Genomic DNA, 19952 nt, shown 5'->3' with positions numbered 1-19952 from the left:
GTCTGCCTACATGTGTGCGTGTGTATGTGTGCTTCTCCACCCCCTTACACACCTGCCCTCTCACTCTCCAACGTTTTGCGGCTCTTTTTGGTTGCATTGGACGCGAACCTTGCGTGCCCCACATGCCACACCTCACCCACCCCACACACCCCGCAAACCCCGCAACCACCTACGCCACGCCACGCCACACCACACCACACCACACACAAATTGGCGCACTAGTTCTCTCTCTCTCTCTGATCGCGCTGATCTCTCTGCTCTCTCTCTCTCTATCTCTCTGCACCCTCGCCACCTATAGGAAGCGAAAGAAAACGCAGCAGGCGGAGTTTTTAGGCTCAAGCGTGCACACGTTTTAACCGCCCCTTCTTCTTTGTCTCCGTGTCTCGGTGCGTGTGGTATCAGCTGTTGTGTGTGTACCTGTGTGCGTTTGTGCGTGCGTGCCGCGGCTCTGACTCTGTCTGTCTGTCCCCCGTATTTCTTTCGTGTGCGCGTGCGTATTCGGTCACACGACACTTCCATCACCGTCACCACGACCGGCCCCTTCGTGCTCTTCGGGACATCAAGGATCTCGCTAAAACCATCACGGCCCTTGGTCACCTTCGCTCCGCCTGGCGCGCACGGTGATTCGCTCTTTTGTTTTCGTCTGCTGTGACCTGAGGGCACGCTGCCTTTGTGTGTGTGTGTGTGTGTGTGTGTGCCTGTGTGCCTGTGTGCGCGTGTCTGTGGGGCGTGTCAGAGGGAGCCTTGTGCTGGTGTTGTTGTGGTTTTTGTTTGCGCACACCCTTCGCTCTCTTCGCGTGTGTTTGCGTACCTGCCGCGGGCTGTGCACACGGGGGCTCATCTCGCGCTTCTTCTCGCCCGCCAGCTTCCCTCTTGGCGGTACAGAGAGACTGGCACACAGTGTGTGTGTGTGTGTGTGTGTGTGTGCTGGAGTGCTGTTTCTTTCGTGTTTCTCTCTTCAAGAAGAACAAGAAAGGCACGCCATCATGAGTGCCTGCACCGTCTACGTGACCGGGATGCCGACCTCGGCGACGGAGGATGACATCTTCGATTTTTTCACTCGAATCGGCAATGTGGCAGAGGTGCATATGCCCTCAGCGGAGCATCAGCCGGCTTCCGGGGCTGCAGCAGCCGTCGAGGTCGTCTTCGACAAACCCGAGGATGCCGTCAGTGCTGTGTCGATAAGCGGCAGTGACTTCCAGGAAGACATCCCAATCTACATCTCCGCTGTGGCGCCAACGGCCGCTGCGACAGAGAAGCCGGCGGGCCACGCTACAACCACCGCTGCGGACGCTGGCGGCAATACCAACGGCAATGCGGCTGCTGCAGCAGCTTCAGCGGAACCGGGTGCTGGCCTGCTAATGCGTCGCTCGGCAGATGCCGAGAGGACGTCCAAGAATAAAGTTGTCATCTCGTCGATTTATCCTCATACGACGAGGGCACAGCTGCGCGAGGTCTTCAGCCCGTGCGGCGCCATCTGCGACTTTCACCTGATCCCCACCCGCCACATGGCCTTCGTGGGCTACACGACGGAGGAGGCGTGCGAGAAGGCGTTAAAGCTGGACGGGGCGATGGTGAACGGTAACCCCGTCGTCGTACGGCCCTGCCCTCCACGCGACGATGCGCCTGGGCCTGCATCCCGGCGCGACGCGACGCGTCGCGGCAATGAGAGCACCACTGCTTCTGCGCCGAGCCGGCGGCAGCTGGATGTCCGCGTCGTCGTCCACGGCGTCCCCTCTGATGTCACAAAGGAGGCGCTGCGCGCCTTCTTCTCACCCGATTGTGGGCCGCTCACAGACGTGTTTCTCAAGCCAGAGATCGGCGTCGCTTTTGTGGCCTTCACCTCAGCCGAGAACGCCAAGCGGGCCATCAGCAAATCGGGAGAGATGCTTATGGGTACCCGCGTAAAGATTGAGCAACGACTTCCACTGATCTGCCGCCGGTGCGACAAAGAGGGGCACGTGGCGGCACAGTGCAAGGAGCGTTCGCACGGCTCCCGGCGCCGCAGCAACGAACGTCGACGCCGTCGTCGCTCGTCTTCCTCTTCGTCCGATCGCGACCGCCGTCGCCGTCGCCGCTCTGACTCGCTCGACCGCGACCGCCGCCGCTCTGACTCGCTCGACCGCGACCGCCGCCGCTCTGACTCGCTCGACCGCGACCGCCACCGCCGTCGCCACTCGCGCAGTCGCAGCCCAGCGCGTCGCCACTCGCGCAGTCGCAGCCCACCGCGTCGCCGCCGTCACAGTCGCAGCCCGCCGCGCAGTCGCAGCCCACCACGCAGTCGCAGCCCGCCGCGTCGCCGTTAAAGGCAGCAGGTCCAACCGGAGCGATGTGTGCGTGGCGGCGGTGGTGGCGTATTTAGGCGAGCGCGGTGCGACAGTGCCCTCTTCTCGCCTCTCGCCCTAACGTGCCCGATAAGGGCACTGAGGCGATGCGGACAGCGTCGCAGGCTAAAAAAAAGGAAGTTGCGTAGCATAAGATGGCATAGATGAGACGTTGCGCCTGACGCGGATGATAGTGACATGGGTGTTGTACACGTGTGCACGTCAAGGCAGCAGGCAACGGATATCGGAAACGAAGATGATGCTGTTCGTGTTTTATTATATATATATATGCGATGTTGGTGCGAGCGCATATGTATTCTGGGACCCAAGGGAGGTGTTGGCGTTCGTGTGCGTGGCGGGTCTTTCTTTCTCCTCCACCTCTTTGTTCTTTGTTTCCGTCGCGGCCTCCTCCCTCCTCCCCCCTCCCCCTTCAGGACGTCTTTCCGGTGGGTGGTGAGGCGCCGGCATAACCGCGTGTGCAGCACCATCGGGAACCGCACACACAAACGAAACTCAGAGGGCCCCGCAAGAAAGAGGTGCCTTATCCCCACCACCACCTCCCTTGCCACGACAGCCGTACACGGCGACGGTGGAGTGTGTGTGTGTGTGCGGGCGTGGGAGTGGGCGAGTGTAGAACGAAAAGTGCAGACGGAGGATGTGCTGTTTGGGTGCGGGATGGGGGGTGCTCGACAGAGGAGGTGGTTCCCTCCTCGCAGCCCTTTCTCTCTCTCTCTCCCTCTCGTCCTGTCGACCAGATCCGCGGCAGAAATGGCGTGCTCAGCTCCAGAGTGGCGTGTATAACGCACACGCCTGATGTGCGCCGCCGTCGACCTTTCTCTCCTTTGCGTAGTCTCGTCTGTGGATTTCTCATGGTGCTGATTTGTCAAAACCACATGGAGGAGGGGGTCTGTATGTGTGAGTTTGCGTCGGTGGCCCTCTCTAGCTGTCTGTCTTGGTTACTGCCTCCACCGGCCCTTCCCTCTCTCTCACTCCCCCCCCCCTCCTCCCACGCCCACACCAACACACCTCTGCACACCTCTGCGACGGCCAGGATGGAGCTCCATCGCAAAGAAGCACGCAACGCACGCCAAAAAACAAAAGGAAAGCGAAAAGGCCGAAGAGCGGATTGAGTGAAGACCGAAAGACACGCATACATATTGTACATGCATACCTTATACATGTATACATAATTTCTCCCTCTCTCTCTCTCTCTCTTTCTGTTCTTCTGTGGTGAAGAAGATCCGTCTCCCTCTGCCCCTCCCTCCTAAACAACATATAGCGGCCCACCATTTTTCATTGCCTTTCATCGTCGTCTAGGTGCTTGTGCGTCTGGTGTGCGCGCGTGTGTGTGTGTGCACTCGACCTACGAAGCCTAAACCTCTTTGTGTGGCGTGTGCGCGTTTTCATCTTCTCTCGTTCTCCTTCCTCTTCGCACGCATTTACGCATCCGTTTATCTCCCCTAACGATGAACCCCAACGAGAGCAACACGGGCCACAAGGTCCTGATAGCCGATCTGCCGATGATGTGGCCAAGCGATATGCGCCGCTTCGAGAAAGAAGGTGGGGTGTGGGGGCAACAGTTTAGGCAGCGGCGCCGTCAACTCACCTTTGCGCTGACCGTGTCCGCGGCGTCGACGCTGCTCGGGTCGTGGTATGTCGTGATGCGGCGCAGAAACACGTACTTCGTCCTCTTCTCTACTTTCAGCGGCTTTTCGGTGCTCGGTTTCTGCATCGGCATGTCGCTCGCCCCGCTGTGGTTCGAAAACGTGGCGAACAACAAGGAGACGTCGATGATGCGGCGGGTGTGGTGGGCGAAGGAATGCGCGAAGCACTGGGACTACTCGCAGGTGAACAGGGATCGCTGGGTAGCATCGTACCCCAAGGCTGCGTATCCGTGCAAGAAGATCGAGTAACTTAGCAGCAACCCAAGCCCCTTTGTATTTTCTCGCCTGAAGTGCGGCTATGTGCGCATGCACGTCTGGGTGTCTTTCTCTCCATCGTCGTAAGTCCGTGATGCTCCGTGTATTGGCGTGTGCGAGTGCTGCGGTGGTGGGTGTGAAGGACAAGGCCTGCTGTGGCCTCTGGTGGCTTTTTCTTTTTCCTCCTTTCTTTCTCTCTGTTTGTTTTCGGTTCCTTCGTGGTGTCCCTGATGACGGATGGGGAGGGGGGGGCATACACCTCCGTGCGTGGCGTCACACGGTCCCGTACCTCTCCCTCCCCCACTCTGTGGCGAAAGTCAGGCAGCCCCCACACCCCCACCCCTGCCAGTGCCGAACCGCTTCTGGTGGTGACAGGGTCAGGTGCCCACTCCACAGGGGGGAGGCCAGCGCGACTCCTGTTGGCAGTCAGGCCCTGGACGGCGTGTTGCTGGAGCGGCCGGTGACTGTGAAGGCGCTTGTGCCGTCCTCGCGATGGGCCGAGCGATGACGGTCCTGTGTGGCCGGGCCGGGGGTGAGAGCGGGTGGCTGGGCTCATGCTCCATGGCGGCGAATGGCCGCGCTGAAGCAGAAAAGGGCATTTTTCGTGTAGTGGTCACGGCCGGCCCCTCTCCGCCTTTCCTGCCGAACCGTCCCAGTCGCGCACGCATTGGCATGCTTTCCCGCTGCGTTGGACGCACGTGCGCAAACGCCGGCGTCGTCAACCCGCGCAGAGGGTATGAATGCCTACCCTCCCACAGACACAGACACACACGCACGGCGGGACACTCTACGAGACGTTTTTCTTTTTTTTTTTGGACGAGTCCGACCTCGCACTTTCCCCTCCTCCCGAGTTGGTCTGTCTGCCTGTCGGAGGGGTTTCCGTGAGAGCGCCCACGACCGAACAACGAAAGCATAAAAAAACTTAGGAAGCAAAGAGCGATGGGAGCGGCAGTGGTAGCGCAAAGGAGAACCGCAAACACACACACACAAAAAAAAACAAAGAGGGAAGGGATTCGATGAAAAGGAAATGCAACACATGCACGGGTGGTAGACGTGCCGAGACAGGCACGCATGAGCGCGCCTTTTCGCCGTTGGTAGCCGATGGGTGAGGCACTGAGGCGGCTGCGTGGAAAATGTTCGTGACGTTTGGGCACTGCTGGCGTGCAGGTGCACAACGGACTCTCCCCTCGCTTTCTTTTCCGCCTTCCGCCCTTCAACACGTACGGTGTACGTCATGATTGCCGCGAGTGTGCATCCGACCCCCCCCTAGGCATCTGCAGATGGGTGGTGTGTTCGGACGACACGCATGCAACAGCAGATGGACTGCCTAGCTGCTGTAAAGGTGGCACTCAAGGCAGCAGCGAGAACCACACACCTACGCACCAGAACACAGGCTCAAGGGCAGAGCACGTATGCTCGCCTTAACGTTCGCATTCTCTTTCTCCCTGTCCTTTCAGCTCACCCCTCCCTCCTTCTCTCGTTTTCTGCTTTGAAGGCAACGCAACATTCTCTGTCTCTGTGCGCGACAAGGGCATCACCCGGCAGGCCACACACACACACACACACACTAATTCCTACACGCCAGCCCTTCCCTTTCTTTGAGTGGGCGATGGAACCGCAACTGACCCGAAAGGAGGTAGACGTTGTTCTTGCTGAACAGGAGCTGCAGGGCCAGCTGGCTCGTGTCTACTACAATCTCGTTTTACGGCAGCGCACGTACCGTGACCATCTCGACTGCATCAAGAAGATCCATGGAATGATACGTGACATGGAAGGCCGGGTCGCGGCGCTAACGCCGTTTCACGCGTCTAGCTGGTCGTGGCGCTCGGATGGAAGCCCTCGCGGTGATACAACATAGCCCTACTGCACTTTAGACTGCATGGCTCCGCGCCTGTGTCGTCGTTGATGTGCGTCCTCAGCCTCTGTCGTACGTCCCTCCCCTCATCAGCACTGCTCTCTCTCTTTCGTTTTTTTTTTTCTATCGGTCGCATCTCAGGTGATGGCGAGCCGCTGTCTCTTCTTTCCTTCGCTTCCTGTCCTGCACGTGCGAGGACGAAAGGGTTCTTTGTGACCGCTGCTGCTGCTCTTGCAGTTGCGGCTCTTTTTCTGTCTCTCTGCATGGCACGCCCCAGCACATCTGCCTGCCTGCCTGCTGCCACCTTCTGCTATGCCTTGTCGTCCGTCTTCTAACGCCAGCCCACAGAAAATGAACAAGCTGGAAAGAACGCAGGATACTGGGACGAGAGCACCCTTCTCTGTGAAACACCTCTGCTGCGCCAGCGACCAATGTTGCTCGCTAATGCATCTCCATGGGGTGGAAATCACCGCGTCCGTCCCTCCTTCTCGCCCATCTGTTTGCTACCTTCCTTTGTGCCCATACACACACACACACATACACACACACACACACACACATGAACACATGAACACAAACTGCACCAGCGGCAGCGCATCATTGTGCTCAACCACAGCTCTACTCTCTTTCTCTCGCTACACGAAGCTGAGAAGCTGCTGTGCACGGACGCATCCCTACACACGTACCCTTGCGTTCACAGGGAGGCTGGCCGATGCAGCTGCGCCTAGCACGAAAGGGGTGAGAGTGGGGGGGATGGGGGGGGCATGGCAATGCCATTCACTCCTGCGCTGCGGCCACTGACAGGCTTTCGCTCGCTCTCTCTGTCACTCTACAACTCTGATCACTCCCAAACCTCTCTTCCCTTGTCATCTCCTCTTTTGACGAGCTCCTCCGGTATTTTCCCATCTCCACTGCGATGAGAGCGAGAGCGAGAGGGGGGGGGGAGACTGCTGCCGCTTCTCGGCTCCCCCTTGCCTCCAGCTGTCTTTGACTCTCACCCTTCTCTCGTCGTTGGTCTGCTGCCGCCGCCTCTCTCTCCCCTACCCTTGTGACGCTGACAACCGGCCTGCAATGTGATTCCCTTTGTGGCGCACCTATCGTCTTCCCCGCCTCTGCTATCTTGCAATTTCGTTGATCTTCATATGTTGTGTGTATGCTGTCTCTCCCTCGTCCGGATGACGGATGGGGAGGGGGGGGCACACACCTCCGTGCGTGGCGTCTCACGGTCCCGTACCTCTCCCTCCCCCACTCTGTGGCGAAAGTCAGGCAGCCCCCACACCCCCACCCCTGCCAGTGCCGAACCGCTTCTGGTGGTGACAGGGTCAGGTGCCCACTCCACAGGGGGGAGGCCAGCGCGACTCCTGTTGGCAGTCAGGCCCTGGACGGCGTGTTGCTGGAGCGGCCGGTGACTGTGAAGGCGCTTGTGCCGTCCGCGCGATGGGCTGAGCGTCAGCGCGACTCGCGGGTGCCCCACCCGGTGCTCGCTGCCTGGTGGTGGGGATCCTTTATGGGACCCCGAGGGGGTGCACCCGGTGGCGGCGTGCGGGGCGGGCGGTGTGCCGACGTTGAGGCGGAGGCCGCGCCCCGGCGACTGTGGCGGCGCATTGCTGGGAGGCGTGTGTCTCCCGCTGCTTCGTGCCGCGCGATGACGGGCCTGTGTGGCTGGGCTGGGGGTCAGAGTGGTGGTGGTGGTGGGGGGGGGGGGTGGCTCGGCTCTTCTCCATGGCGGCGAATGGCCGCGCCGAACGACAAAAGGAAAACCGCTGGTCTTCACTGTGACTTGGTGTCGTGGGAGGCTCGTTTGCGGACTTGTTTCGGGCGCATCCTTCAGCCTACCTTCACCCCCCCTCTCTCTCTCTCGGGGTGCGTCAGCGTGCGCCTTGGCTTGCTCTGTGCTACACATTTTTCGGTGATGCAACGTGGGGAGCCACGGGCGCCGTTTCTTTACTTCTACCCATTTCCCAATCGGTCGCGCTCTGTGGTGCAGCAGCGGTATCTTCCCGCGTCTTATCACTGACGCCTGTGACACTCAGCCTCAGGTGCGACCAACTCATAGTTATCAGCCGAGTTTCCTTCTGACAGGTGTTGATGAAGGCGACGGCATCGTCGGCGTTTGTTCCTGCTGCTGCCCGTTTCTCTTACTCGAGGCCCCAAATGCAGTCGGCCGAAGCGCTGAGCGGCGGCTCTGGCACTGACATTGGTGGCCTGAACACCGGCAGCGGGAGTCGAGCTCGCACAGGCAATACCAGAGCCTCTGAAACTGATGCTGCGACGGAAGCGCAGCGCCTCCGATCGGAGGGGGCTCGGGAGAGCAGGGCTGGTCGTGGTGGTTGCGGCGACGGGAGAGGCAATGCCTCCGTCAGCGGTGCTGACGTCAGTATTGATCTGGCCGAGGTGCTTCCTCCCACGCGCTCTCCGCGCCCTTCTGCGAAGCGGGGGACAGGGGGCGGCGGCCGTAGCGCTACTGCCAGAGCAACCGACGTTTCTCCGCTGCGGGAGGACGTGGTCTTCTCTGCCGAGCACGGTACGGAGGTGCCATCTGAGCGGCTAGCAGCCTACGCGGCCCCGCTCGACGTGCCGCTCTTGACCACTGTTGAGGAGCAGAAGCCGCACGACTCGGCGTCCGACATTCCTGCCGTGGTTGTCCTCCGTCATCGCATGGGCTGCAGCATGGTTGTCCTGGCACCGCATCAGCGAGCGTCCTACAGCCGCTGCGACCTGGAGAACTTTGTGCTGTACAAGGAGCAGAAGTACAATGCCGTCAACGTTCTCTGGCGGTTCTGCATTCTGATGCTGCTCGTGCTTAGCTTCTCCGTCTTCTGCCTTGTTCTCTGCGCGTGCACGACAGAGTGGCTGAGCGTGCAGAACAACGACTCGTTCTTGTCCGTCGGGTTGTTCTTCTCGTGCCGCGATGGGTTTCAGCGCACGTGCACTTCATGGCAGAGCGCGTGGCTCGAGTGGATCGTTGTAGACAACGTCACGGGTGCCACCCTCTGCCGTGCATCTGCGGGATTCGTTCGTCGGTTTCTTGGGGTGATGTGGACGATGGGCATTCTGCAGCTCCTGTGCGAGGTGGTGGCGCTGTTTCTGGGCTTTCGGATTGCGGCTCGGCCGACACGAAGCGGTGCGCTTGTGCTGCTCTTTTTCGACCTCCTGCTGAGCCTCTGCATGGGCATTGTGACGGTGGTGCTGTTTGACCACTACACCTCTTGCGTGCGGCGCACCTGCGAGGGTGAGCACGTGTCCGGCGATGTGTGCAACGTTCACTACCGCTACGGGTACCGGCTGTACATCGGCGCCGTCTCCGTGCATGGGCTGCTGCTCGTGCTCGCGCTCAGCATGCACTGCTACATCTACAACATCCGTGTCACGTCGCGCAACCAACTTCGAGCGGAGCGTCACCGGATCTCCCGCAGTGCTCGGGCTGAAGACTACACTGTGCATATACTGAACTCGTCGATAACCTCCAGCGTCACACGTGATGCCGCTGGTGGGAGCTGTGCTCGCAGTACCTGGGACGCCGCACGAACAACCTCGCAGCTTGATGGTAATCGGTCGACAAGGCAGCCGAGTATTGTCGCCTCTGTCCCGAGCAGCGCAACCGCGATCATCTCCATGGATGCCGTTGCAGGCCCTCCCAACAGTCGAAGGCGTGGCGATCAAGACGGCGGTGAGGATGATGGCGCGAATGGTGACGCGCTGCGCAGCGTCGATTTGACTTCATTGCAGCCAGCAGCACCCGCACCCGATACCTTCCTCGCCGGTGGTGTGGATTTCAACGTCCAGTCTGCGCATCGCGGCAGTGGCTTTGGCATCGACACTGCCACGACGGCTGCGTCAACAAGTCCCACCCCTGGCTCGCTTCCACTGCAGCATGGCGAGCTGCACGTTTCATTTCTCGGTGTACCGGACGATACAGGTGACGATGCGGGCTTTGGGTTGCTCAGTGGCAGCCAATCTCGCCGCTACCGACAGCATCCGTCGGTGTCAACGCTTTCCTTCGACGACGGCGGCGCCCGGGCTGCTGCTACTGCTGCAGCGACGGCGGCATTCAAGGCCTCAGATCACAACACGGACAGCAGCTTCGTCGCGCGTGGCCGGAGTGTCGGGGCCGCGGTGGCAGCCGACGGCGACAACGCCCAGCGTCCGCGTCGTGACCGGCAGCGAGCATCGCCTGGGGATTCTTCCCTGCCACGCACGGGTCGTCAGCGCAGCGCTGGGCCACAGACGGAAGCGACAGAGTCTTCGCTGTCCTCGAAGCAGAAGCAAGGCCTATCAGACAAGCGGCCTGCAGCGGCGGTCTATCAGCAAGCCCGCAAGCGTCAGCACAAGTTTCTCCGCTTCTTCAACCGTGAGTACGACTCCAACTACCTTACCGCCGCGGAGCTCGGCGTGCTGATCGCCGGCGCCACCGACTGGGTCTACGATGACCGCAGTGACATGTACTATTCCTTCGACCGCAACATGTTCTGGGACCCGCTGACACAGGAGTACTACAACTGCGCATTGAAGTCGTGGCAGGAATCACCCGACCAGGCCGTGGAAGTGCGTGACATGTTGGACTACATACTTGAGAGCCCGGCGAGCAGCTGCAGCCGCAGGGACAGTCGATTCAATCACGAGAGCAACGAGAATTCGCTTATGCTGATGGAGACCACCACAAGCATAGCCACCGATGGCGATGATGTGAACTCGAGCGGTGGCGTTCATTAGACGGAGCTGCGGCGGCAACGAGCACGGCGACACCACGGTGAGCTGATCACGTCTGTGACAGCCTTCCGCACGATCACGACGCGAGTCGGTCCGGGTGGTGGTGACAGGCCAAGCTTGTGCTCCTCCAACAACTGGCAGCAGAGCGGCGATATGCGAAGTAGAGAGCGGATCTTTTCTAGCCCGAGGGCGGAATGTACGTTGCTGCTGTCTGCCGAGGGCTTGGTGGAGCGTAGGTAGCCCGAATGGTATCTCCTCTTAGCACATGCGCTAATGAGCGCACCCGCGCGTGTGTGGGTGATTATGCGTAGGCACGTTGTTGTTCGTGTGCGCGCGTACTGCTTCGTTGTAGTATTCGACGTTCGTCTCCCGTGCAGCTTACCCATCCCCACTCGTAGACCCCAGAACGAGCAATCTCTCCCCCCTCTCCCGCATGATATACATTTTCTCGCTGTTTTACGCATGTGCGCCAGCTGACGGCAATGCTCCACAGTCCTGCCGCCTTCCATGGACACATACGCGAGTGCCTGCGCGCGCGCCGCTACGCAAAGCAGTGAAAGCTGGGCTGCACACACTGGTATCGAAGGGGCGTTGCATGGGACGCCCACGTCCAGCAGCTCTCACCGCCGTCACCGCTCTTATCGTCGTTGTGCGCGCTGACGCTCCCCTTTGTCCTTTTTCAATGATGCCTTCATCGAACATTTTTGTTTTGCTTTCGTTGCTACTCGGACAACGAAGAGGGCACGCTGTCTCTGCCTAGATGCGCGTCGGCGCCAGCGCGCGACGGTGTCTCGAGTGTCCTTCCTTCTCTCTTCTGCCTGTGTGCATTACGTGCTTTTCTTTTCCCCCTTCTCTCTCTCTCTCTCGCACTCGCTCCAGCACTTCGCGTGTGCATATACACTTTAGATAAGCAGCACCAGGCACACCTTGCATCCCGCGTTGTGCACAGACGCGCTCACGTGCACGCATATATGTGTATATGCTAACGCACGCAAACCTGTTTAGCGAGGTACACGGACACACACACACACACACACCCACACCCAGACACAGGCAAGTGTAATGACGCAGCAGCGGGGAAAGAAAGCAGCGCCGTCAAAGGCAGCCGTGGCGAATGCGTCTGCAAGTGCGCCTGACCCGCCGCCGTTCTTTTCCATGGGGCCCGCTACCTTCACCGACGCCATCGTCATCACCAAGGTCATTTCGGTCGTGCTGCCACTGCGCCACTTGCGTGACCGCAACATCCTGCATACGACGCTTCTGAAGAAGTTGCTTCATCGTCCCTACGAGGCATCTGCAGAGGACCTCGCCCAACAGCAGCTCTCGCAACAGGAAACCGACGATGGCGGCAAGCATGACTGCGGTGCACACAGCGCGCTCGACAACCTTGCGGCACCCACGTCGTCATCTTCGTCGACACCCTACGTGATTGTCCACATCAAGTCTGCTGAGATTCACGCTGACACGGCTCGCCAGGTAAACCCGCGCGGCGATGTGCAGGTGAACGTGATGGTGACCCTCGTCGCAGCTCGCCTCCAGCACGGGATCTGCGCCGGTGTCTCGGAGGCGTCGCCGTTCACGTCGTGCATGCAAGTGCGGGTACCGACAGTGGCCGTGTCCGCCGCGGTGGCAGCCAGGGGCAGCACGGACGATGCGGCAACACTGTTACTCGGAGATGCTTTGGAGGCAGGCGCCGATAATGTGTCGCAGGAGGGGGTCAAAGACGAGAAGGCAGAGCCGAGCGGTGGCGATACAGCGCTCGATGCCTCCGTGTCAGCCACCACGACGGCTGCTGCCGCGAAGCGCAGCTGCTGCACTGGCATCCCGGCGGATCAACAGCTGCGCGTGACAGCGCGGTGCCTAGAGGACGAACCGATCGTGCCAGGTCAAGCAGTCTTGCTCATCTCCGAGCCGGCCGCTATGCGCTGCATGGGCATCCGGCCTCCGCGTGCAGCACCAGGCTCATTTTACCTGACAGAAACGACACAACCGTCGGCTCAGTTCTCCAGCGGGGAGGCAGAGGGCGGGCCTGAGGCGAGGCCGAAGAAGCGCGCACGCAAGTCACGCGCGTCCGCCGGCGGCACAGGTGGTGCTACACCAGCACGTCGTATCGTGTCCATCGAGTGCGCCATCCCGAAAAGAGAGGAGGATGGGGAGGGCGGCGCAGCGGCAGGCCCCCGCAAGGGCCCGCGTAAGCGACCACACACTTAATGGAAGTCGTTGTGGGTGACGGGGCCAAAGGGATGGAGAGCAGGCGCGCAGAGGGTTGAGCGAAAGGGAAAGTAGGGAAGGAGGTGAGGGGTGGTGGACAACGACATCCCCATGGCTTGTCTGTGCTGCTTTTGCGCTCTCTACCGCGACCCATTTCCCTCCGCGCATGTTTTCTCTATCTCACGCTCGTCCACCTCCCGATCTCTTTCCCTCATCGCTTGCCATGCGTTCATCTAACAAAATCTACGCCCGCACGTTGGCGGTCGTGCACGTGAGGGCATGTCTTGCCCTTCGCCGACCCCTCCCCCGTACCCCTCTTTCTCCGTCGTTACTTTACAGCTCGCTTAAAAAAAGTGCGAAGGTGCATGCACGAAGGTAAACTCTGAATCAAGCATCGATACAGGCGAGGGAGACGTGGCAGTGACCACTGCGTGACTGTTTGTGCGCACGCATACGGCGCACTGCATCCACACCCATCACAGATCGCCTTTCCTCGCCCTCGAGCACTCACGGGGCGTCGATGCCCTTCCTTGATCATGGTGCTGCACTTCTCACTCACATGTGGGTCGGCATCCATCATGCCATGTTGTGTGAGTGTCATGTCGGTTTTCACGTGCACGTACCCACCCATCATCGCGCTCACCATTGCCTTTTCTCCTCGCTTCTCGTCTCTCTCTCTCTCTCTCTCACATACACATGCTCATTCACAGTCGCATGCGAACCCTCTCCGCCCCCCCCCCCCCCCCCCACACACACACACACTCACCCAAGCAGCCATCTCTCGCTCTCGCTCATTGCTTCCCCCGTTGTATCTCGATAGGCGTGCGCACACACGCTCCCCTGACCACTCCTCCTTATCTCCGCTTCCCATAGAAACGCATACACACATTTTTCTGCACACGCGCTTAAATCTTCTCCAGACTCCTCTCTCCCCTAGAGCATGTGCGATCCCCGGCTCGTCATCATGTCGTCTACCGAAGCCAACCTGCAGCCTGCCGCGAAGCGTCCGCGTGAGGAAGACGTGGAGGCGGAAGTCGCTCGCACGTCGACCGATGGTGCAGCCACCGATGCTGCCAAGACGGAAGATCTCGTCATGAAACCAGTTGCGGCTGGCGCCGAGGTGCTGCCGGCGGACAAGGTTGCCGAAGGGACGAACGCCGAGGAGGAGCCGCTGCAGCAGGAGAACCCGTTCCGCTACGTTCTCTTCCCAATCCAGTACCATGACATCTGGCGCAAGTACAAGGAGCAGGAGAGCTGCATCTGGACGGTCGAGGAGATCGACCTGGGCAACGACATGAAGGACTGGGCAACGCTGAACGACGGGGAGCGGCACTTCATCAAGCATGTGCTCGCCTTCTTCGCCGGCAGCGACGGCATAGTCATCGAGAATCTCGCGCAGCGCTTCATGAGCGACGTGAAGGTGCCAGAGGCGCGCGCATTCTACGGGTTCCAGCTGATGATGGAGAACATCCACTCGGAGACGTACTCTGTGCTGCTGGACACGTACATCACGGACAGCGAGGAGAAGCTGCGGCTGCTGCACGCGATACAGACGATCCCGTGCATCCAGAAGAAGGCGGAGTGGGCCGTGCGGTGGATCGGGAGCAGCGCGAGCTTTCAGGAGCGGCTGATCGGCTTTGCCGCGGTGGAGGGCATTTTCTTTTCCGGGTCGTTCTGCGCACTGTTCTGGCTGAAGAAGCGCGGTCTGATGCCAGGGCTGACGTTCAGCAACGAGCTCATCTCGCGCGACGAGGGTCTGCACACGGACTTCGCATGCCTGCTGTACAACTCGCACATCAAGCACAAGCTGCCGCGCGAGCGCGTGCTGGAGATTATCGTGGATGCGGTGAACATCGAGCGCGAGTTCATCTGTGACGCGCTGCCGGTGCGGCTGATTGGCATGAACGCGGAGCTGATGGCGCAGTACATCGAGTTTGTCGCGGACCGGCTGCTGGTGTCGCTCGGCGAGGAGAAGCACTACCGCTCGACGCAGCCGTTCGACTTCATGGAGATGATCTCGCTGCAGGGCAAAACGAACTTCTTCGAGAAGAGGGTGGGGGAGTACCAGAAGGCCGGCGTGATGAGCACGGAGGGCACGTCGAAGAAGTTCTCCCTCTCGGAGGACTTCTAAACAGGAGCGCTGCCTGACCTCTGGCTGCCGGATTATTCGATGCTGCGCGTTTTGCGCACGCGTTGTCGGTGTGTTTGGGGGAGGGGAAGGAGGGAAGATGAGGAGAAGCAGCAGCGCCCCGTAGCCGAGCACATTCATCCGTGAATCCATGAGGCTCTGCAGACGGGGACACGCACACCATCGCCGGGATTGCAGCGGCACCACCACTGCGTGATGTCATTTTGCAGGTGCGTATGTGTGTTGGTGCGCCTAGGGCTGGCCCGACGCTGATCTAGCCTTCCCCCTCTACACCTCGACTCGATTCGTGGGCGGGTGCCTCTCGCACTCCCAGAAGCCCTCTATATAGGCCATATGAATGCGGCGGGCACACAAGCGGGGTGATGCCCGTCTCGGAAGACAAGAGGAGGGCACGCAACAGCAAAATAACGCGAATACGAAAACAGCGAAAAGGGAGGCGCTGTCTGCTCCGAGAGATGGCAAGGTTTGTTGTACGTTCGTGTGTGCTTGTGTGTGTGTGCGTGTGTGCCTGCGTAAGACGTGGTTGATTGCTTCTGCTTGCTGTATGGCAGCCGTGTTGCGTTCCCGTCTTTCCATCTCAACCCAGACGAGTGCTGGGCGTCTTCAGCTGATGCTGCTCTACCTCGTTGGATCTCTCTTGCTCGTCATCTCATGTGTCTCTTCCCTCTCTTAGGGTCGCGTACTCTCATCTCTGCAAGCTGCGTGGGCTCACGAGCCTTCCCGGTGGCGCGAATATGCCGCATGGGAGCCCTCACGATGGGTTTGATGGTCGCAAGCGCGAGGCGTGCTTGCTGCTGCGACGAGGAGACAAGAGAGAGCGGGGAAGAGGGCTAATGCATGGGCTCGCAGGTATGCGTACCCCACCGGCATGCGCACATACAGTGACGCGCGTGGTGATGGCGGATACATGCACACACACACACACACACACACACACACACTGCACACAACGCACGCTTGCGTGCGCGGCGCTATTCTCTTCTTGTTTGAACGATTTCTCGCTCTTGCTCTATTTTTTCTTTCTTCCTTATTCTCTCTCTCTGTGTGTGCGTGTGCGTGTGCGTGGAAGTTGCACGCGCGCAACACACGTTTGGTTTCACGATGTCGTGGCTCTTTGTCTATTTCGGTTTCTCTTTTACCTGCTCGGCAGGTTCTTGGAGTTGATGGCGCGCGTCTCGCCCGGAACTGCGTGCGTGTGTCTTCTCAACGCAGACAGCAGCTGACCGCCGCCCCATGCGTGTGCGTGAGAGAGAGAGAGAGAGAGGAAGAGCGGTGGAGTTCAGCGCAGCAGCGGAGGAGGGCAGTCGCAGAGCGATACATGGACACACATACACGTAGGGAAGCACCGCGTGCTTGCAAATGCGTTCTGCTGCAAGAGGGGTGTGACGGAAGTGGGTGGGTCTTGGGAAGCGAAGAAGAAGTGTCGGTGGGTGCCGTTGCTGGTGCCGTTGTAGCAGGCGAAGGAACGACAGAGAAAGGGCGGAGGCGAAGGAGAAGGGGCCAACCACCATGGCTTCTTCTCTAAGCGTAAACTCGCCGACGCTATTCTCTCTTCTTCTGTTTCCCCACCTTTCAACTCCCGTGACCACATGCGCGTGCCGCACGCGCTGATGAGCGCTCATTCTTTTTTCGCTTTGGTTGGGCTTGTTTGCGTGCACGTGACGGTTTCCTGCCGGATTTGTGCATTGCGTCAGGGCAGGTAGCCAAGCGAAGGGAGAGCAAGCTCTCTCTTTCTCTCCCGTATTTCTAATCTTTTTATTTGCGGCTCTTCTCTTCTCTCTCTTCTCCACCGCCTCCCTTTTGTTTTTCTTCGGTGTCGAAGTGGTGGTGGTGGTGGTGATGGCCGAAGGGGGATGAATGTTGGACAGGAGGAGGGGAGAGGTCGGCGGGAGGGGGGTATGCGATAGATATAGAAAGAGCGCACTGAAGTGGATCTGTCTGAGAGAGACTACAATGGGGGTGTGGAGAAGATGCGGTGGCGAGTGCTGCGGTGATGGGGGCTGCACATGCCCTCCCTCATATTTTGCTTGTGTCGCTTGCAGTGTTCCGTCGCCCGCGACTGCGGCTTTCACTGACTACTGCTTCTCTCTGCTGTCTTTCCCGCCATCTTCACTTGTACAAACGGCCTACGACAGTGACGCCATCCAATCAAACGCAGTCAGACATCGATTCACACACACACACACACACACACACACGCCAACATACCGGCAGACTGTTGCTGGAGCGGCCGGTGACTGTGAAGGCGCTTGTGCCGTCCGCGCGATGGGCTGAGCGTCAGCGCGACTCGCGGGTGCCCCACCCGGTGCTCGCTGCCTGGTGGTGGGGATCCTTTATGGGACCCCGAGGGGGTGCACCCGGTGGCGGCGTGCGGGCGGGCGGTGTGCCGACGTTGAGGCGGAGGCCGCGCCCCGGCGACTGTGGCGGCGCATTGCTGGGAGGCGTGTGTCTCCCGCTGCTTCGTGCCGCGCGATGACGGGCCTGTGTGGCTGGGCTGGGGGTCAGAGTGGTGGTGGTGGTGGGGGGGTGGCTCGGCTCTTCTCCATGGCGGCGAATGGCCGCACTGAAGGGAGGGAGGGGGCACACAAATTTGCGTGCCTCGCTGCTCTTGTCCAGTTTCTCGTTCCCTTTTCCAACGCGAGACGGCCGCCCACCCATCTCCTCCCCCGCTGGTACACGACGTCGAAAGGCGTGCGTCGGTCCAGTGCGCTCTGCTGTTGGTTTGTGGTGGGTTTGTTCGTTGCACTATTTTGTCTCGTGCTTTCCTGCCTCTGTTTCTATGGTCTGCTGGACGCGACGTCTCTCCCTCCAATCTGCGGACGGCGCACAGGCAACGGCACACGCCAAGAACAACGAGCAGAAAAAACGAGAAGAAACAGAGAAGGTCCAGCACGGTGCTTCATGGGGTGTACATGCTTCAGACTCCATGCGCGTGACGCCGCTGTCTTCTGGTAACCGCGATTTGTTTTGCTTTCTCAGGCACTCTCTGTTGAGAGGACCCCCCTCTTCCCAATCTTGAAAATCGTCTCACCTGTGCCCTTCTCCCTCCACACCCTCTTCATCTCTGCGAGCTCAACACGAAACCCGCGCATGCTCACGCCAACGTGCACGCGTCGTGCAGCACGCACCGTGAACAACCGCAGAGCAAACCCAGACCTTCCTGGAGGGACAACGGCACGCGCGCTTTACATAGCGCGCGAGAGAAAAAAAACGAAATCACAGCAACACAGTCGCACTCTTGTACAGGCACGAGTAGACGCGTGCGCAAGCACCTGCGCTACCGGCGGCTTGTAGCACATCGTGGGAGCAACCAAAGTAGCCACGCGCCAGTGCAAGTGGAATTGCTCGACCGTAAGTGCGAGTCACTAACAGTTTCTCGGTACGCAGGGAAAGGTCTGTAAGTGTGCGTGTGTAGGTGAACGTGCATCAGGAGGCACAAGATGAGTCGACATGGCTACGGCTACTACGAGGATGACGACAAGGGCTCCTGGTGGCTACAGCCGAAGCGCGCGTACAGGCCGTTTGGACCATTCCGTCTCGTCTCCACGCTGATGGTGGCCGTCGCCATTGGCTTCATCGCCTTCGGCCTCGCGTGCGCAGTAATGTTTGTTGCCGAGGTCGCGGAGGAGCACCCGTCGCGCACCAAAGGGATTCTTCGTGCTCTCATCATCTTCAACTTTGTCGTGCACGCGTCCATTCTTATCGTAGATCAGATGAGCTGGTGGCGGTCGTTGCTCAGCCTCTTGGTGAATGTGCTGTACTTGCGGTTGCTGCGCAGCTTCCCCTTTGTGTCGGGCATGAACAGCCCGCTGGTGCTGGCGACGATGCTGGCGGTGTTACTGGAGAGCGCCATGTGGTACTGGTTTGCACTGCGACTTATGTACTACACGTCCATGCTGTTGGTTTTTGGGTTCTTCCTGATGCTGTGGCTCGTGCCGATTGGGCTTCTGTCGTCATGTGTCATAGAGGATGATCAGTTGCCGGGCGGCGGTGGCGCAGGGGCGATGCACAGTTGTCTCGGCTCCGCATCCGGCGGCGGCTCATCCGCGCGGGACGCAATGGCGGGTGGGCGTCGGAGGCGCACCATTCTCAATCGTCTAGCGGACCTGATTAACAACGCCTAGACACGCAGAATTGGTGGCAAACACACACACACACACACACACACACGCTTCGGTTGTCCGCTCCTTTCCCTCTTCTCCAGTGCTGCGTTGCTCTCGCTGACTCGGTTTACATGTCGTTAATCTGATTGGCGTTTCACTGCCTACTTGCGTACATTATATGTGTGTGCCTATACGTATATATATACATATATACACATATATATACATATATATACACATATATACATATATACATATATACATATATACATATATACATATATATGTATTTGATGATGTATGCGCGCGATCAGGGGCGTTTTCTTTCTCCTCCCCGATATCGCGCTGGGCGGCCACGATGGTGGCCCGCCTTTATCCATATGATATCCGCTATTTCTCGTCCCGCACTGCCAGCCACCGCCATATGCACGCACGCATATTATCTCTCAGCTTCCTCCTTTATATATCTCCGCGAGCATGTTTTTCTTTCTCAGCCCCAACGCCCGACAGCCATCTCACACATCGTTCGCTGCGCTTGCCCAACTAGACCACCATTCTCAAGCAGACACGTAAAAAGAATGAGAAGTGCAAGGACTGGAGCGTGTCAAACGAGACATGGACCGCTGCGACTAAATCTCTGTGTGCTTGGTTGTGTGTGCGAATGCTGTTTCATTCTGTTCT

At 59.4% G+C, this 19952-nt stretch overlaps 7 protein-coding genes across 7 annotated transcripts; all 7 read left to right on the top strand.

Moving 5' to 3' along the window:
• Window positions 1–986: 986 nt before the first annotated feature.
• LMJF_27_2100 (putative RNA-binding protein) lies at window positions 987–2306 on the top strand (the record flags this gene model as incomplete). The annotated part of the gene is made up of 1 exon (XM_003721971.1): window positions 987–2306. The coding sequence occupies one exon, from the start codon at window positions 987–989 to the stop codon at window positions 2304–2306; it is 1320 nt and encodes a 439-aa protein (XP_003722019.1).
• A 1484-nt stretch (window positions 2307–3790) lies between these two features.
• LMJF_27_2090 (conserved hypothetical protein) lies at window positions 3791–4237 on the top strand (the record flags this gene model as incomplete). The annotated part of the gene is made up of 1 exon (XM_003721970.1): window positions 3791–4237. One exon carries the CDS (start codon window positions 3791–3793, stop codon window positions 4235–4237), a length of 447 nt encoding a protein of 148 aa, XP_003722018.1.
• Window positions 4238–5852: 1615 nt separating this feature from the next.
• Window positions 5853–6101, top strand: LMJF_27_2080 (hypothetical protein; the record flags this gene model as incomplete). The annotated part of the gene is made up of 1 exon (XM_003721969.1): window positions 5853–6101. One exon carries the CDS (start codon window positions 5853–5855, stop codon window positions 6099–6101), a length of 249 nt encoding a protein of 82 aa, XP_003722017.1.
• Window positions 6102–8252: 2151 nt separating this feature from the next.
• Window positions 8253–10811, top strand: LMJF_27_2070 (conserved hypothetical protein; the record flags this gene model as incomplete). Its single annotated transcript, XM_003721968.1, has 1 exon — window positions 8253–10811. One exon carries the CDS (start codon window positions 8253–8255, stop codon window positions 10809–10811), a length of 2559 nt encoding a protein of 852 aa, XP_003722016.1.
• A 1059-nt stretch (window positions 10812–11870) lies between these two features.
• Window positions 11871–13019, top strand: LMJF_27_2060 (conserved hypothetical protein; the record flags this gene model as incomplete). The annotated part of the gene is made up of 1 exon (XM_003721967.1): window positions 11871–13019. One exon carries the CDS (start codon window positions 11871–11873, stop codon window positions 13017–13019), a length of 1149 nt encoding a protein of 382 aa, XP_003722015.1.
• Window positions 13020–13983: 964 nt separating this feature from the next.
• On the top strand, window positions 13984–15150 carry LMJF_27_2050 (putative ribonucleoside-diphosphate reductase small chain; the record flags this gene model as incomplete). The annotated part of the gene is made up of 1 exon (XM_003721966.1): window positions 13984–15150. The coding sequence occupies one exon, from the start codon at window positions 13984–13986 to the stop codon at window positions 15148–15150; it is 1167 nt and encodes a 388-aa protein (XP_003722014.1).
• A 3458-nt stretch (window positions 15151–18608) lies between these two features.
• LMJF_27_2040 (conserved hypothetical protein) lies at window positions 18609–19292 on the top strand (the record flags this gene model as incomplete). Its single annotated transcript, XM_003721965.1, has 1 exon — window positions 18609–19292. The coding sequence occupies one exon, from the start codon at window positions 18609–18611 to the stop codon at window positions 19290–19292; it is 684 nt and encodes a 227-aa protein (XP_003722013.1).
• Window positions 19293–19952: the final 660 nt, after the last annotated feature.

The sequence above is a fragment of the Leishmania major genome, chromosome 27, assembly GCF_000002725.2.
Source record: "Leishmania major strain Friedlin complete genome, chromosome 27".
In the NCBI taxonomy this organism is placed as follows: domain Eukaryota; phylum Euglenozoa; class Kinetoplastea; order Trypanosomatida; family Trypanosomatidae; genus Leishmania; species Leishmania major.
This window is presented reverse-complemented; position numbering and strand designations above follow the sequence as displayed.